Genomic DNA, 19,132 nt, shown 5'->3' on the forward strand with positions numbered 1-19,132 from the left:
TTCAACTAGGCCGGTGGGCCGCTGGGCCCCTTCTCCGGGACGCGCGGTCTGCCTACCTTGCGGGCGGCAGCTGGGCCATTCCTCCAATTGGGGTGATGTGTCTACCACGCCGGCAGGCTGCTGTGCCTGTTCTCCCTGTTGGTCGCAGGTCTGCCTACCTTGCATGCGCGGGCGGCGGCTCTGCCCCTCCTCCAATTGGGGTGATGTGTCTACCGCGCCGGCGGGCCACTGGGCCTGTGCTGCCAGTTGGTCGCAGGTCTGCCTACCTTGCAGGCGTGGGCGGCGGCTCTGCTCCGTGTCACATTTTTTTTGATTACTATTTTTGGATTTATTTTATTATTTTTTTATCTAGATCTTATTCAGGTATTTTCACATACATAATGTATTCACAAAGTTCTGTAGTTACAAAAAGTATGCAGTGAAAATTTCTTTTCCATAGCTCTTTCCTCCTTTAATCTCCTTCCTCTGGAGAATATTTCAAAGGGATTAATAATTTTTTTGAGTTTTGATATGAAAAGAAAGTCCAGATTTGGAAAAGGTGTTCTCATTTATTGTGTAACCACTGTGTGCCTCACACACAGATATGTGCACTTCCACATCTTATTTAAAATACTTGGTATCCTTTACTTGGTATTATCACAATTTTATTATTTACAAACAGAATGAAATAAAGGCAATTGCTGATGAGCACATAAATACCAAGTGACATAACTAAGAGTAGGATCTAGGTTTAAGTTAACCTGAGTCTGTTCTATTTTTGAGCTATTTTATACAAAATGAATGCTTTGGAATTCTAACAGCATTTATGTTAAAAAGTTTTTTTTTTTTCCCCTAAGAAAATGGTTAGGAAACCCCACGCTGGAGCCAATTGGAGCCAGATGGCAAAGCAGAAATGTGGTCAGAGGGGCACTAGGTCAGAGAGGCAAATATGGAAGGGTAGGTTTGTAGCTGAGAAATAATTTAATAACTGAAACAAATTGTATGTTTCAAAATTCTGCTCACTTGGTACATATTTTCCAGTTTGTTTTTCTCCTTTTCAAGTTGTTCACCATCGTAGTCTTAGCGTAAAATAGTCCTTTCCCCTTTAATTGTCATGATTCACTAGTCTCTTTCAATTTGTGGTAGCCTTTTTCTCCTTTCTTGTTTTCATAATTTTGACATATTTTAAGAGTTCTGATCAGGTATTTTGTATAATATCCCTCAATTTAGGTGTACTTTGATGTTTTATCATGATTAGACTGGGGTTAGGGAATTTTAGGAATGTCATTAGTATTCTCTCCTATCAGAAGGTTAACTTTGATCTTGTGGTTGGGTGCTCTATGTCAGGTTTCTTCGATATAATGTTGTAATTTTTCTCTTTCCATTCTCTGTTGGTTATAAGTGAGTCAGTAATTACAGTTCCTATTTAAAAGGAGAGGAATTATGCTCCACCATCTGGAGAGAGGATGTGAATGACACTGTGAACATATATGAAAACCAACAAGTAATTAATAAATATTTTTTGGGGAAGTGCTTGAGGCTATTAATTTTGCCCATTAATGTTAGCATTCATCAGTGAATCTTAGCTGTAGTAACTATTATGATTTTATAATGGTGATTCCTGTTTTCTTCATAGCTTTTACATTTATTATCCAGAATTATTCTGTGAAGAAGATATGTCCTTTCTTTGTTTATTTATTTATAGGCATTCATGGGAATTTATTTTTAGGGGAGGTTATAATCAATACTGTTATTTATTTTGGTCTCAAATTATCCCAGTTTTGGCCATTAGGAGCTCTTTTAGGTTGATTTCTGTTCCTTTTTGACATGCTTTTTTTTTTTTTTTTGTTGTTGTTGTTGTTGTTTGCCAAACACTTCCTTACCTTTTGACATTGCAAGATAATCTAGGTTCATCTTCATTTTTTTTTTCTACCCAGCTGGAAAATCAGCTCTTTCTTCAAGTATTCTGGGTTCCTTTGATTGGAAAATGGTATTCAGAAACCAAGATCTCTGTGCTGGGTATACTTGTCACTAATGGGGTGTCAGATTCTAGGTTCTGTCAGTGGACAAAATAAGGAAATACATGTTTGTATACTAACACATATCTATATTTATTTTTGTATATCTGTCTGTGTAAATACCTGTCATCTTCCTTTATATTATATAAATATACATGATTTCAGAGTGGTTTCTCTAACTTTAAACTAATGCTGCAGATAGAGTTCATTCTGTCTGCCTTAGTTTATTTTTAACTTCTGTTTCTGACAGTGTTTTAGTCAGCTATTTTGCACTGACTGACCAGAACAACTGTAGAGGAGAAAAAATTTATTTAAGGATTCATGGTTTCACAGGTCTCAATCCACAGCCAGCAGGCTCCATTCCTTGGGACTGGAGGTGAGCCTGAACATCATGGAAGAAGAGTGTGGCAGGGGGAAGCAGCTCATATTTTGATCAGAAAGCAGAGAGTGAGGTCTCCACTTGTCAGATACAAATATATACCCCAAAGCCATGCCCCAATTCCTACCTCCTGTAGCCACATCTTACCACTTCAATTACCACTCAATAAATCCCAACCAGGGGATTAATTCTCTGAATAGGTTAAGACTCTTACAACCCAATCATTTCCTCCTCTGAACCTTCTTGCATTGACTCACATGTGAGCTTTTTGAGGGATTCCTCACATCCAAATCAAAACAGTGAGAATCCTGGCTTTCATTATTTATAATATATCTACTTATTGTTCAACCGCAGTATGTCTATAAACCAGTTTCAGAATTGGTAGCCTGTACAGTTTTAAAACAAACTTACCAGACTACAGTGTTTATACATAGTTGTTTTTTTTTTTTGTCTTTGGTATGATTATCTAGTTGAAAATATTCTTTCTCAATGTTTTTAGGGCAGATTCTTTTCCCCCAATCCCTGTCAAGAAAGCTGTATTATATATTTTTTCATACAGTTAGATTAATTTGTCACATTCTGCATAGCATCTGAGGATTTCTCTGTTCCCCTATTTTATTTTTAAAAATTTTACATAAGATTTATTTTTTGTGATGCATAGTTTTGTGGGTTTTGAGAAATACATGATCAGGTATCCAGAAACACAAAATTAGAACTGTTGCAACATCCTAAAAATTCCCTTGTGTAACCTCTTTATAGTCAGTAAGTCTCTCTTCCATTGAATGCTGGTACCACAAATCTGTTTTCTGTCCCTGAGTTCTGCCTTTTACAGAATCTATATTTCAAATCTAATATTACATAATTTTTTGTTTCTTCACATTTTTCTCTTAGCAAAATGAATTTATGATTCAGCCATGTTGTCCACGAGTCAGTAGTTCATTCCTTTTTATTTCCCAGTAGTATTCTAATATATGGCTTTATCATAGTTTATTCATTTACCTGTTGAACAGTATCTTGGTTGTTTCTAGTTTTTTGGGGTTATGAATAAAGCTGTTATGAATATTCACATACATATTTTTGTGTGAAAAAAGTTTGAGTTTAATTAAATACCTAGAAAATGCGATTTCTAGGTCTTTTGCCTTCTCCCCAAACTTTAAAATTGCTGTCAATATCCACAAAATAACTTGCAGAGAGTTTGGGATAGCCTTGACTCTCTAGATCAAATTGGTAAGAAATGACATCTTAAAAATATGTAGTTTCCTCATATAGATTTTGTGACTCTTTTTCTTGGTGCTAATGTAAATGGTGCTATCTTTTAAATTTCAAATTTCAATGTTCATTGCTTGTATATAGGAAAGCAATTGGCTTTATTAACTTGCTAAAAGTACTTATTAATTCCAGAAGATTTTTGTTGATTATTGGGGATTTTTTCATATTGAAAATCATAGATGTTCATCAAAGACAGTTTTATTTCATCCTGTTATTCTGTGTTTCTTTAATTTCCTGGTTTTATCTTTACTGCATTAATTAGGACTTCCAAGATGATGCTGAATCAGAGTAGAGAGATGGGACACCCTTGCATTGTTACCTCGTCTGTAGGGAAAAGCCTCTAGTTTCTCACCATTGAGTGTGATGTTAGTTGGAAGTTCTTTTTTTTTTTTTTTTTTAAATAAGATTGAGGACATTTGCCCTTTTTTTTTGTTGAGAATCTTTTAAATTTTATTTTTATTGTGAATGGGTATTAAATTTTAAGAAATGCCTTTTTACACCTGATGTTTCTTCCTTAGACTATTGATGTGGTGGATTACTCTGATTTTCAGTTACAGAAACAGCACACTTGGGATAGATCCCACTTAGTCATGGTGTACAATTGATTTTATTCATTGTTGGAGTTTGTAAGAGATATTGGTCTGTAATTTTAATTTCTTTTAATACCTTTGGTTTTGGTATTTGAGTGGTGCTAATATAGAATGAGTTAGGGAGTATATTCTCACTTCCATTTCTGAAAGAGATTGTAGAGGATTATTAGAATTTCTTTTTAAATGTTTTGATATTTTGTTGAACTCAGCAGTGAAACCATCTGAGTCTAGTTATTTCTATTTTGCAAGTTATTAATTATTTACGAAATTTCTTTAAGAGATGTACACTTATTTGATTTATCTATTTCTCCTGTGTGAGCTTCAGTAGATTGTATCTTTCAAGGAAGTGGTTTATTTCATCAATATTATCAAATTTGTGGCATAGAATTTGTTCCTAATACTTTTATTATCTTTCTAATGAGATCAGTACTGATGAACTACTCTTTCATTTCTGATATTAGTAATTTGTGTTTTCTTTTTTATCCTAGCTAGGCCTTTGTTAATTTACTGGCCTTTTCAAAGAAGTGGATTTTGGTGTTACTTTGTCTATTGAGTTCCTTTTTAAAGTTTCATCTGTCATTTTTATTATTTTTTTCTGTTTATTTTATATTGTACTTTTAATAGTTTACTGAGGAAGAAGCTTAATTTGTTGATTTTAAAGACGTTTTATAATATATACATTGAATTCTAGAAGTTTCTAAGCTCTGCTTTATCTATATTGCATAGTTTGATAGGTTGCATTTTCATTTAGTTCAAAATATTTCTAATGCATTTGAGACTTCTTCTTTGACACATGTATTAAATAGAAGTAAGTTGTTTAATATTAGATATTTTGGGATTTTATGCTGTAGTTTTGTTATAGATTTCTAGTTTAATTCCATTGTTAACACAGAGCATACTTTGTGTGATTTGTATTCTTTTAAATTCATTACAGTGTATTTTATGCCCCCTCCACAAGTGTTCTGTCTTGGTGATTGTTTCATGTTAACTTAAGAAGGATGTGTGTTTGCTATTATTGAAGCATTATAGGATGTTAATTAGATCCATTTTGTTGATAGTGCTGTTTAGTTCAACTGTATCTTCACTAATTTTCTGCCAGCTGGACATATCACTTAACTGATAAAGGTAGGAAGAGTTTAACTGTTATAGTGGATTCATCTTTTTCTTGTTGTGGGTATATCAAGTTTTGCCTACTATACTTTGAGTCTTTGCTGTTAGGTACATGTAAGTAAAGATTGCTATGTCTTCTAGGGGAATTCACCTCTTTATTATTATGAAATGCCCTTCATTTCCTTGATTATTTTCCTTGCTCTGAAGTTGGCTTTGTTTGAAATGAATGTAGATAATTTAATTTCTTCTTGTTACTGTTAGTATATACATCTTTCTCCATCCCTTTACTGTTAGTCTATTTTTAAAATATATATTTAAGTGGATTTTTCTATATATAACAATTGTTGTGTTTTCTCTCAAGTTTTTTCTAATTGCCTTTGTCTAGTTTTTTGCAGTTTGAATGGGATAAACTGAGGTGTAAATTCTTCAGCATTATATGATTTATTCCTTTTGAAAATTATATTGAAATCTGTTTTCCAGTTTAACAGTGTTTGGAGGTAGGACCTTACGAGGTTAATTAGGTGGTTAAGAGGGATTGATATAGTCCTCATGGAAATGAATTAGTTACGTGAGAGAGGGTCATTATAAATCAAGGCAACCCTTGTTGTTTTGTATCTTCCACATGCACCTCAGCATAATCCAGCAATTATAAGCAGAATTCAGCAATTATAGTTAAGTGTTTATACAGATAAACAGGTTTGTGCTACTGGGCCTCTGCTCATGGTAAGCTACGATGCTCTGTGTTTGCTTATCAGTCTGTGTGGTTTTATGGCAGCCATTTGGCCTGTGACTTTAACTCTTCAGTGGCTCCATGGAGAGTTGTTAATTTTCAGTTTATTCAGCCTTTTTTTTTTTTAGTGTGAGAAAGGGAATGACAATTTCCAAGCTGTTAACTGGTTGGACTGGAAACTAGAAGTTTCTCATAAACTTTTTGGAATGCAAGAACATAGGAATCATTGTCAATGTTCTGTCAGAGAAATATGTGAAATAATTACCTTTTCATATTATCACTTCTTTTTAAAAAATTTATTTATTTTGCATTAAGATTCTTAATACACCATTATACAATGATTTATCATATCTCTTATTAATCCTTAATTTATTGTTTCAACATGAATATTAATTATGTCCGCATACTTTCAGATTTGATTTTATCTAAATATTGGCAATAAGGATATGAATAATTTATATTCAATAATATTTAAAGATATATAAAGTATACTGCAGTATGTATAATACGTATTTTATTTGGGAAGATTATACAAATGTTTATATATTTAATATGTAGGTATTTTGTAAAGCCCAGAAATGATTTCTGGTTTAGTAATTAAATTGGAAACTAGATTAATATCAATGTGTTCAGGATAAAAACTTTTATCACTGATTAAGAGCAACATGATTTAAAAAAATCTTATATTTCCCTATTTTGCTCTAGCTTCTGCATATGAGAGAAAACATTTGATTTTTGAGTTTGGCTTTTTTCATTTAACATGATATTCTCCATTCATTTACCAGCAAATGCCATAATTTAATTCTTTTTTTTTTTTGGTGGTGCTGGGGATTGAACCCAGGACCTTGTGCGTGGGAAGCAAGCACTCTGCCAACTGAGCTATATCCCTATCCCAATTTCATCCCTTTTTAATGGCTGATTAGAACTCCATTGTGTGTGTGTGTGTGTGTGTGTGTGTACCACAGTTTCCTAATCCTTTCATCTATTGTTGGGCATCTGGGTTGATTCCATAGTTTAGCTCTAGTGAATTGTGCTGCTATAAACATTGAGATGGATATATTGCTGTAGTATGCAGATTTAAAATCTTTGGAGGAAATACCAAGGCATGGGTCATATGGTGGAACATCCCTAGTCTTTTGAGGAATCTCCATACTGCTTTCCGGAGGGATTGTAGTAGTCTGCAGCCCCCCAAATAATGTACAAGTGTACATTTTCCCTACAACCTGCCAGCATTTATTTTGTTCATATTCTTGGTCATTGCCATTCTGATAAGAGTGAGATGAAATCTTAGCGTAGTTTTGGTTTGCATTTCCCTGATTGCTAGAGATGTTGAATATTTCTTCACATATTTAAGAGCAACATGAATTTTTGCATATTATCACAAAGGACTTCTTCAGGAAATATCTTTGCATTTACATACTTATTCAATATTTGTTTTTAATATATTTTGATGAGCCAATATGGTAGTCTTTCTTTGCCTTATCTTTTTGTTTATTTATGAGTTGTTTTATTCTAAAGAGGTTTTTGCCTTATTTTTGAAGAAATACAAAATCCTAGATGTCTTGGTTTTCTTGTGTTTGATTACTTCTATGCTATTTGGTGATAAATAAATCTTTTAAATATGAATTCATTATGTGACTATATTTAAATAATAAATTATGTGATTTTAGCTCTAGGATATAACTTTCACTCTGAAGTTTATGCAGAGAATACATGATATTCTTTTATGGTTGATGCAGAGATACATAGTTACCAATTATATTCATTCATCAGTACACAAAAATATATAATATAATGGTATGACTTTTTCATTTATTGCTTATATCATTAAAAAAATAAATACTGTAAAAGAAAAGAAATTTGATCTGAAGAGAAGATTTAATTTAACTTATTGCTATAACTTACTAATTAAAGAAAGTCCTAGTTAGTGACCAGATTTAGTTATCAATTCTTAGTCTTTAAGAAAGTAAAAGCTAATGAACAATTGTTGAGTCATAGATGTACTTCTCATGACCAGTTTTAGGCAAATTATTGGAATCCAGATTTCAGAAGTCTTCACTACCTTGTGCATAATGCTTCTTTACCTTTTAAATATCCAGTCATATTTTGTTTTGCTATCCAGTGTTCTATATTGGTCTAGTTTGCCCTCCATTTCCTGAATATTGTGAAAATAGTATATACACTAGTTGGTCTGAAGAAGGACTAATTTAACCTTAATAAAAGCATACAACAAGGAGTGAATAACACTAATGCCAAGATTGACTCATTTAAGGGTATCACATGAGGTGAGATTTTTTTTGTTTTGTTTTGTTTTTTAGTTGGGTATGTCTGTTCATGTCATATACATAATGATTTTAATGCCTACTTATGGATCAGTTTCTGTGATTTCATAGATTTGGCAATATAAAAATTAATTCTTATCTAAGAATTAGCAGGATTTCTTTCTGTATATGGTTTTAGATAAGACTGTTGAACCTTATAGGACTGAAAGCAAAGCACTTGATTTGATTATAGTTATTTATATAGTATTTATTTAAATTTATTTTTATTATGGTATTTGTGAATAATTTAACTTACAAATATTTTAAATTTAATATACTTTTAGGAGCTACTTTAATTAAAGAGACAGGATTTTTATTTCCCCAGTTCTTTTATTTACTTGTTTAAGCATTAAAAAATCCATTTATAAGGCTTTTAAAAATTTATTCATAAAATTCTATTTTAATTAAAAGATTTATGTCTTTATTTAAACTTATATTAAAGAATAAATTTAGAAAGCAAAAAAGGAAGTCTATTTTCAGGTAACTTAATATACATTTGTTTAATATGTTGCCCCAAAAGAATCATTTTAAAAGCTTCAGTGGCAATAAAAATATGCAGAAAACTTTAGGACTAAATCATTCTTTTAAAATAGTATTAGAATTTTGATATAAGAATCAATGATTTAACTTCTCTTTTTTGTATAAAATTGATTGAAATGTGTAATTCCAATAGACAGTGAAACACTAAGTTTTTATATGTAACAACCCTAATTTTTCATGTCCATTATATATGACCACAAATCTGTAGAGAGAAATTTCTTCCTAGTACAGTGCACTCAGTTGTGCAAACTTATTTTTTTAGGGTCAAAGAAGAATACAAACCACAACCGACACAGTAAGTAAATGTATTAAGTGCAGTAGACTTGACTTCTGTAATTCTGCCACATTCTGCTTCCTGCACCTTTGATGGTATTAGCTTACACTAATACTGGATAGGCTGCAGCTAGTGTGTCTTCTGCTTTCTGACTCTCTGGCTTGTAAGAGAGCTGCCTGCAGCTTCTTACTTCATCCACATAGTGACTGGATGTAGTTTTTTGCTGCCTGCTTGTGGACTTGTTAAGTGTTCAAACTTGATTTCCCTATATTCTGACTGCCTTTATGATAATTGGAGCTCACATTTCCATTGGCTGTAGCTTTTGTGCCTGTGTATTTTTATTATTATGGATAAGAAAACATCTAATCTACATTGTTATTCATTTGGTTATTCAGTTACATTATTTGCTTATTTAAACAGGTGGTTTCCCTTTAGTGGGATCACTGAACTGGTAAATAACGTTCTTCAGCCCCAGCAAAAACAACAAAATGAAAAGGAACCCCAGACGTAAGTAAGCTGATCTATATAGATAAATATTATCTCTGATAGTATAACATATTTATAAGTATTTATTAAAATACTGCCCTTGGAATAAGAATAGTGTGCCCATATATAGGAAGATTGTTAGGGTAGATTTTTGATGTTTCTTTTTAAATTATTCCTTGGAAAATACACACACACACACACATACATACATATATACATATATAAATGTATATGTATACACACACATATATAATATATATATATAAAAGGAAGAGATTTTTTTTCCCAATTTTAGTGTAAATAATGTAAAACCATATTTGTCCAGTAAAATATCTTTCTCCAGTAACGCAGTGTATTACAGAATGTGCTGTTTTCAACAGATGTTCTAAGAGGACATTAGAGAGGTCCTAACTTCTAACTTCAAACTTTGGTCAAATAGTTTTGGAAAGGTTATTTTTAAAAAGTTAAGCAGGTTTCTTTATTCTAATAATTCTGAAACCCTAAATATGCTTCAAGTATATTAAGACATATGCTATATAGTAAACTTTTTGACCACTGAATCTTGTTTCATTGAACAGTTTTGGGCTATAAAGTATAATTTGGGAAGCACAGTAATTTATTCTCACATTGACCTGAAACATTAAAAACATGTTAATTGTACTTCTTTTAAATTTAAAAAATACTTTAAAAAGTTGTTCACAATTCATACTTATTCCAAAATTGTGTAAGAGAAAAGTAACAGGTCATTTTTGCTTATACCCTATTGACCCAGACTTGTCATAATGCTCTTAACTAAGTGCAAGGAAGTCTAGAATGTCTTCCCATGTTCTCAGGAATACAGGCAACCTCTTATATAATGAGCAGTAGTAATATCCACTATAGTTAGCTTATATTTGATTCTCATTTATTTCCTTAGGTGAAAATTTCATAATGCCCAAAGTTGAGATTTGCCTGAGAAATACCTTTTGCAACAAGAATAACTCTAATATTAGTTCCCACTGTTGGCATTGTTGGTTCTACTAAAATGCTTTAATGAAATGCTTTAATGATTAGGATCAAAGCCTAATTTTTTAAGGATGAAAGGTTAGGGTTAATAACATGAAGATAATTCAAATATAGAAGTGTCCTTGGGAAAGAAATTTGCCATTTGCAGTGTTTCAAGGTATAGTTATTTTTATCAGTGAGATTACAGGTAGATTTTTGCCTTCTCTTTGGTGCCAAAGAAAAACTACAGAAGATTAAGAGCAATTATGGTGGAAATATATGAAAGCATACTAAGAAACTTTTGGTTTATCACTAGGGATGCTGTTATGGCTTAGGTCTGGAATGTTCCCCAAAGTCTCACATGTTGAAAGCTTAGTCCCCAATGCAACAGTTTTCAGAGGTGGGGCTTTTGGGAGGTGTTTGAATCTTGAGGGCTCTGACCTTATCAGTGAATTAATCCATTCATAGTTGAATGGACTACTAAGAGGTGGTGGATACTGTAGGCAGTGGGTTCTAGTTGGAATAAGTTAGTCACTGAGATCATGCCCTGCAAAGGTTTTTCTTGTCCCTGGACTTTTCCTCCCTCTCTGCTTCCTGGTTGCCATGAGTTGATCAGCTGTCTTCCATTATATCCTTCTACTATGATGTTCTGCCTCACCTCAGGCCCAAAGCAATGGAACCAGCTAACTGTGGACTGAAACCTCTGAAATCGTGAGCCAAAAATCAATCTTTTCTCCTCTAAATAATTTTTCTCAGGTATTTGTCACACTGATGGAAAGATAAGTAATATGGAAAATTAGTATGAGAAGTGGGGTCATTGTTGTGACTATACCTGATCTGTGGTTCAGAAACCTTTGGAACTGGTTTGTGAGAGGAGTTTGGAAAAGTTTGGAAATGCAGGACAGAGCTTAGAATATTGCAAGTAGAGCTTAATACATCATTCTGATGTGAGTTTAGAAGATCAGAATGCCAACAGGAATGTAGATAGTAAAGACTGTTCGTATGAAATTTCAGATGGGAATGAGGATAATTGGGAATTGGACTAGAGGCCACACGTATTACATTCTGGCAAAGAACTGACCTACATTTTGTCCATGTCCTTTGTATGAGGCTAAATTTAAAGGTAATGGATTAGTTAATCTGTTGGAGGAAATTTCAAGACAGTACAACGTTAAAGCACTGGCCTTGGTATTTCTGGTGGCTTTTAGCCAAGTTTATGGCCATAATCAGCAGCAAAAAGCAGAGCAGAAAGATTGAAAAACCTTTCAGTTTGTCCAGAAAAAGGAGTATAAAATTGGGGCTAAGGAAGGTGTAGTTGCTGAAGAAGTTATGCCATTAAAAAGAAAGGAAGCTGGGCATTGTGGCACATGCCTGTAATTCTAGCAACTTGAGACAGAGGCAGGAATATTACAAGTTTGAGATCAGTTTGGGCAACTTGGTGAGACCCTGCCTCAAAAGAAAAAAAAAAAAAAAAAAGAAAAAGAAAAAGAAAAAAGGCAAGGCCGGTGGATTGGGGAGAGGGAGGGAAGGAGAAAGGAAGTGTTTTGTACCTAGATAATAGGAAAGATATCTTGAAGGCATCTCAGGAATCAGCAAGATATTATCCATCTCAGGCTAAAGGATATAAAATTGAAAACTCATTTGAAAGACTTTGCTTTGAGAAAAGTATGCTGGGGCACTCTGCTTAGATGTGACCACCTAGGCAGTTTTCTCTCCAGTATTTGTTTCACTGTGCTCACCTGTCCAGGCACTCAGAAGCCACTGCAGCAGTGGTACAAGTGGGCTGCATTACTGCTCTGCTGGCAGCAGACCTTGGTGTCATCCACATGGTGGTTTTGCAGGAGTTATAAGGTCATGGAGGTTTCCACCAGGATGTTAAAGAAAGGCCTGGCAGGCCAGGTAATTTGTGTCAGGGTCAGAATTCTTACAGGCAGCCCCTAAAAGGGCAATTCATTAAGCTGTGAGAGTGAAGCCAAAGTTGCAATGGAGACATCAAGAAGTAAGAGATAGGAATGTGGAACATCTACTGAGGAAAGCTGAAGGTAGAGAGCAGAGCTAGCCAAGAGAGACGCCTCGTGGGCTGCAACTGGCTAGGCCGTTGGGCAGGTCCTGTACCAGTCCATTGGGGCCCACATCTTGCCACCATGTCCCCTGGATGCTGAATGTGGATTTAATGTTTGCCCTGCTGGGTTTTCATTTTGATTTGATCCTGTCCTTTCTTTGCATTCTCCTATTCCCCCTTTTTTTGGAATGTGCCATTTTATGTTGGAAATATGTAACTTGTTTTTTGATTTTTTTTTTTTCCCGTAGGGGCTCACAGCTAAGAGTTTGCCTTGAGTCTCTGGAGACTTTGGACTTGGACTTTTGAGCAATGCTGGAACCATTAAGACTATTGGGACTCTAGGTGATAGACTCAGTGCATTTTGCATTGTGAGATGGGCATGAGGCTTTGGGGTCCAGAAGTGCAATGTTATGGTTTGGATATGGAATGCTCCTCAAAGTCTTATGTGTTCGGGACTTGGTCCCAAATCCAACATATTCAGAGGTGAGGCTTTGAGAAGTGATTGGATTATGGAGGCACCAACCTTATCAGTGGATTAACCCATTGATACCTAAAGGACAACTGGGTGGTAGTGGAAACTAGGTGGTGGGGCATGGTTGGAGGAAGTATGTACTTGGGGCATTCCCTGGAAGGGTTTTTTGTCCTTGGCACTTCTCTCTTTCTCCTTCTCTCTCTCTCCGTCTCTCTGTTTCCTGGCTGCCATGGTATGAACAGCCTTCTTCCACCACACCTTTTTGCTATGATGTTCTGCCTTACTCAGGTCCAAAGCAATGGAGCCAGCTGGCCATGGACTGAAACTATGAGCCAAACTAAGTCTTTCCTCCTATAAGTTGTTTTTCTCAGATATTTGTAACAGGGACAAAAAATCAACACAGATGCTGATGTACAATAGTAAAAAAAATTTACACTTAACCAAAGAATCTTAAAAAGGAGGAGCAGAGATTTCAAAAAAATCAATCCTCTTTTGTTCTTGGGTGGAGGCTTTTTCTAAGAGTCATTGGTTAGCTGTTTCTTCCAAAGATCATGTTCATGTTCTTTTGGAGGATTCTGAAAACTCCATTTTAGGGTTTCTAGATGGACTTATTTGCAACAGCCCAGAGAAAAGGTTTCATTTTAGTTGTGAATTGTGAATCTGAGAATCAACCTTTTGAAGCTTTTATTGAAGTGCTAATTGTTTACATGACTTATTGTAGTCTGACCTATCAAGAGTCCAGGGCAATTTTTCTTTCATATTTCTTCAGAAGAGTTTAGGTTATAGAGAGTTGCTTATAAGGATGTTTTTTAAAAAGACTGCTTGTATCTATTGATGATAAGACAACGAATCACAGTGATTTCCTTTGCTGTAATTACTTATATTAGTTTGCAATAGACCAGAGTCTAGAGTCAGTGGTGAAAATTTGAAATACATGGGGAAACCTGTTATTAATTCATAAGATTGAGAGCAGATGAATCCCTAGAAGGGTTGATCTTATTGTTTGGAAAAATAACCCAATAGAAATTGAAGGGCTTTTGAGAATATTGTCAATTTAATTTTAATTTTAGAATTCTACTTCTTATTTCTACCTTTTCTGAAGATTGAGGATAATATGCAAAAAAGGCTTTTCATGTAAGCTATGCACTTCTTATTGGTGCTTGATTAGTCAAAGAAGCTGATATGGAGTCACGAAGTGGTGAAGGCAGTTCCTGCACATAGATGTTTCCAACTTCAGTACTTCAATTTCAATAATCTAGAATTGACTGCATCTGTTACCTTAGAACCACCTTAAATTCCTAGTGGCTCAAGGCAACATAAAATAAATTAACAAATAATGACAGATTTCTTGTTCACAAATGCTTTTTAGAAAAAAATTTAAAAGAAGAAAAATGCTTCTTGCTAAGTATAGTTTTTATGAAAACATAATGTTTTTAATGAAAAGTACATAAACCAAAAGTTTGTAATTCATTGAATTGTTGTATAGTGAATATACCAGAAAATTAGCACCAAGATCAAGAATCCAAATGTTATTACTCCTCTAGGATGTCCTCATGCTTCTTTCCTAAGAGTACTACCTTCTTTTCCTAAGAGTAACTTACATTTTGACTTCTATCTAGCATGTTATTTTCTATGTAGAATAATTATTTTGCCTGTTTTTATTTAGAATTTACACAAGTGGAATTATACAAAATGTAGTCTATTTGGTCTATATTATTTTGTGTAACCTAATATTTGTGAGATTCTATTATATGATTGCATGTAGTTGTTTTTCATTTGTTCTCATTGCTGTATGGTATTCTAGTATCTGAATATACTACAGTTTTATTTATCTGTTTTATATTGGTAGATATTTGGGATTATTTCTAATTTTTTGGTTCTTAGTAAAGTGATGCCATGTACATTCTGATGTCATTATTATTGTTTGCCAATTACTTTGGAGGAGAATTTTATAGTTAATCGTTAAACTAAAGTACTTCAGCTAATTAAAAATATTTTCAAATATTAAAGCTAGTTACTATGTTAGGGTCTCTATAGCCCCAGTTTCTTAATTGATAATGCTATATGTATTATTTGTTGATCATGCCTTACCTTTTGATGTTTTGGTGCCTCTTTATCTGGCCTAGAAAAAGAGAAAAGGGATTTCAAACAGAACACCACAGAGAAGTGACATCTCTGTGTGTATCATGAAATAATTCAAGGTTTACAGCTAACCATTAACTGAGATGAAGTGTAATTAAGTTCACACAAATTATAAAACATGTAAACACTGTGATGCTTTCTCTCTCTCTCTCTCTCTCTCTCTGTATATGTGTTTGTGTGTATATATATTTATATATATATATATACTCATACACATATAAAATTTTTTTAAAGATTAAGAGTGCATGGTCTTTTATCTAGGCAGCAGTGTATAAAAGTGTTTTACTCCATAATGTCTTCTTCAAGGAAGTATTTTATTTTGATTAGGTAGAAAGCAGTTGAAAGTAGAATCATAAGAATGAACTCAAAATGAATTTTCTACTTATCATCACCTTTTAAAAAATTTAGAATTGAGTTTGTTAAATAATTTTCTTCAAGAAGCAAATTTCAGAGAAGTGATGATATACCATTTCCTCTTGGAGTCAGGAAGTGATATCTATATATTGAAGGTGAATCATTCTCTAATTCCAATAATATACTATAAGTGTATTTTTAGTTTTTAAAATCTCAACCTCTAACATCAGGGTTATTTCATATTGTGAATGGAATAATAATAATTTCAGTTCCAAAGATTAACTATCCAGTGATTGTCTATTTCTTTTAAGATGAAATTTACCTCAACTTCATTGCCTTTTGGATATTAATTATGATGACATAATAAAACAGGGAAGCAAAGCCATTTATTCAAAGATATGTATTAAAGAGAACTAATGACATTTATGTAACCTTTTAATGTGGTTATTTGTTTTGTACAATACTACAAAAATGTTTTTTGAGTTGTATTGTTGCTCTAAAAGCAATGAAACTTCTGATTTATTTGGGATAGTTTTGTAATATTTCTCAGTGATACATTACTAATTTCTCTAACTTATAATGTAAAAAAACTAAGTCAGGTATCAGATAATATGGGAAATAATCTTTGGCATGGAATTTCTTCCCCAAGCTGCCTTTCTACCTTCTTATATTGTATTTTCCTTTTTCCCTTATGCATATCTTATTCTAAATGAGAATATGTTCAGCTTCCTGAATTTTTATCTGCATTTATGCTTGCACATGAAATACTTGAGGCTAAAATTTATTACTAATTTGATGCCTATCAAAATTTTGCCTATCCTTCAAGGACAAGATATGGAAAAACTAAAAATTGTCCCTCCCTTATTAAGTTATGCTGATGACATTCTCAATTAATGCCTCTTTTCTTTGTGCTCTAGTGCACTTTTTCTTATATATTTATTCACTGTATGTTTCAATTGACTTGTGTTATAATTGTTTAATATTTATACATGTCCATATCTATCTTATTTTACTGATGACAGGAACTGAATAATATTCAATTTTATAGTTTTGTTCCATTACCTATTAAATAGTACACACAATACATTATTCATCATTAATTCCAACACTTAGTAAATATTTATTGAGACTTTGGCTATGGGCCCTGTATTAAACTAGTCACTAGGATAAAATTGGGAGAAGAAACACACAGTAATCTTAATGAATTATATTTTCTAATTACAGAGTTAGACATAATTGGGTAGTCACATACATGAAAAAGTTTAGCTCTGATGAATGCAGTATACAATGATGCTTTGAAAATATTTAATGGAGGGATTTGACCTAATCAGAGATGGTAAGGAGTATCTTCCCAAGGAGGTGATACTGAAGTACAATGAGAATAATGAAGAGTATGGGAGTGAAAAGTACAAAGTGTTGTAGTTATGCAGTTTTATGAAATTGTTGGGAAACCAGCTTTTTCTTTTTTTCTGAAACTATATGTAGAATATGGAAATACCTTGCAGAGGTCCTTAATCTGTTTTTCTATGTATTCCTTTGACATTCCTGTGAAGCCTATAGATGCCTTCTTAAAATATAAAAGGTAAATAGACGCAATTACAAAGGAAGCACATTAATTTGAAATACAGATCTACCAATGGACTTATTGAGTAGTCTATGAATATGTTGTATTTTCAATAAAAATCTTTCTTTGGTTTTCAAGGAAGTTAGGTAAAATATTATAATATGCATATGGAAGAAAAAAGATTTATATATAGTAAAAGTTTCTACAAAGAAGAACAAAGAGAGAGACATATTTTATGAGATGTATCACAACAAATTATAAAGTCAAAGTATTATATGTCCTGAGCTATTTGGATTTTATTCCCCTGAAGTCATCCCTCTAATATAAAGAAGTAGCTTTTTAAAAAAAACATTTATTTATTTATTTTTTAGTACTGGGTTTTTAACTCAGGGACTCTTTACCACTGAGCTGCATCTCTAGTCCTTTTTATTTTTTATTTTGAGATATAGTCTCACAAAGTTGTTTAGGGCCTCCCTGAGTTGCCAAGGCTGGCCTTGGACTTGTGATCCTCCTGCCTTAGCCTCCTGAATTGCTGGGATTATAGGTATGTGCCATTCCACTTGGTGAGAATTTGCTCTTTTTGGAATCCTATAAATCTATTGATTAAGTAGTGCTCAGTTTCTTTTCTGAAAAGAAATAGCAACCTAGAAAGTTGCAGGGTATGATCTCATAATGGCAAGTGTCTGAAATTCCAACAAACAAATACAATGCATTTAGTTTGTGGAGATCATGAAAGTACACCCATGGAACAACGATAACAAAATTGTGTGCTTGGGAATAAAGTTTGCAGGAACAACAGTAAACATGATTTTAAAAGATTTCATTATCTCACAGAATTCATAAGTGAGTGATAATTACAGAAAATTTGGTTTGGAAAATATGAAATTCAGTGAGTTGCTCTAGTGGTGATGGAGACATTAATATAGAAGATATAATGAAAAATTAGGTTAAGAAAGCTTTATGAGGTAAGAAAGCTGAAAAAGCAGTACTTCTAAATAAATTCATATATCATTGTATATGTCTTAATGTTTCTTTGTAAATAAAAGTTTTAGATTAAATATATGGACACATCTTTGTCTCTTTTATCTACACCAGAGATCTGCAAAATATGGCCTATGGCTAAAGTCCTACCTGCTGTCTGGTTTTGTAAAAAAATTTTGTTGGAATAGAGTCAAACTCATTTATTTGCGTGTTGTCTACGACTGCCCTTACATCCCCAGTGGCAGAGTTGATTAATTGTGACAGACTAATATAGCCCATAGGCCTAAAATACCTACTACCTGGCCCTTAACAGAAGACTTTGACTTCTGAGCTACATTACTGGAAAGTTATACATTCAACTTTTTCTTAAGATCTGTTGGACCTTTCATTGTATTTGGAGTTTGGTTGTGATGAGTGTTGTTTTGAGTTGGAACAAACACAAATGCCTATGAAGTAGAATGCACAAACGGAGCTATCTTCATGCAGGAACTTAGTATACGATAGAGATATCACGATTCAGTGCAAGAAAGGTTGAATTATTTAAATAAATGATACTGGGAAAATAGAATCTCTATATAGAGAAGAGTGAAATTAAATCCCTGTATCACATCATGCATAAAAATAAACTTCAGATCGATTAAAAGCTTACTGAGAGGCAAATTATAAAGCTATTAGAAGAAGCTATAGAATTATTTGTGACTAGCTTAGGGGTAAGTAAGTACTTTTTTTTAAAAAAATAGCTAGTACTGATGTCACAAATGATAAAGGGAGAAATTGATGTGTTGACTATCTCAAAATTGAAGATTTCTGTTTAACAAAGGACACCATTTATAAAATGAACAGTTGGCAGACTGGGAGAAGATAATCTGCTATGTTG

General features: G+C 33.3%; 1 protein-coding gene across 39 annotated transcripts in view; it reads left to right on the forward strand.

Annotated features, from left to right (window-relative positions):
• Rims2 (regulating synaptic membrane exocytosis 2) overlaps positions 1 to 19,132 on the forward strand; it is a 546,345-nt gene that overhangs the window by 56,347 nt on the left and 470,866 nt on the right. For 37 of the 39 annotated variants that reach the window (XM_048801953.1, XM_048801957.1, XM_048801965.1 and 34 more), the window contains exons 2-3: positions 9,199 to 9,231; positions 9,631 to 9,717. The exons of 1 other annotated variant lie outside the window; for it this stretch is intronic. In XM_048801953.1, the coding sequence (XP_048657910.1) occupies positions 9,199 to 9,231; positions 9,631 to 9,717 (120 nt within the window). Of the gene's footprint in view, positions 1 to 9,198; positions 9,232 to 9,630; positions 9,722 to 19,132 lie in introns of all 39 variants that reach the window. One more of the 39 variants, XM_048801969.1, reaches the window with a different exon arrangement.

Source organism: Marmota marmota, unplaced genomic scaffold (assembly GCF_001458135.2).
Source record: "Marmota marmota marmota unplaced genomic scaffold, marMar, whole genome shotgun sequence".
NCBI lineage: Eukaryota > Metazoa > Chordata > Mammalia > Rodentia > Sciuridae > Marmota > Marmota marmota.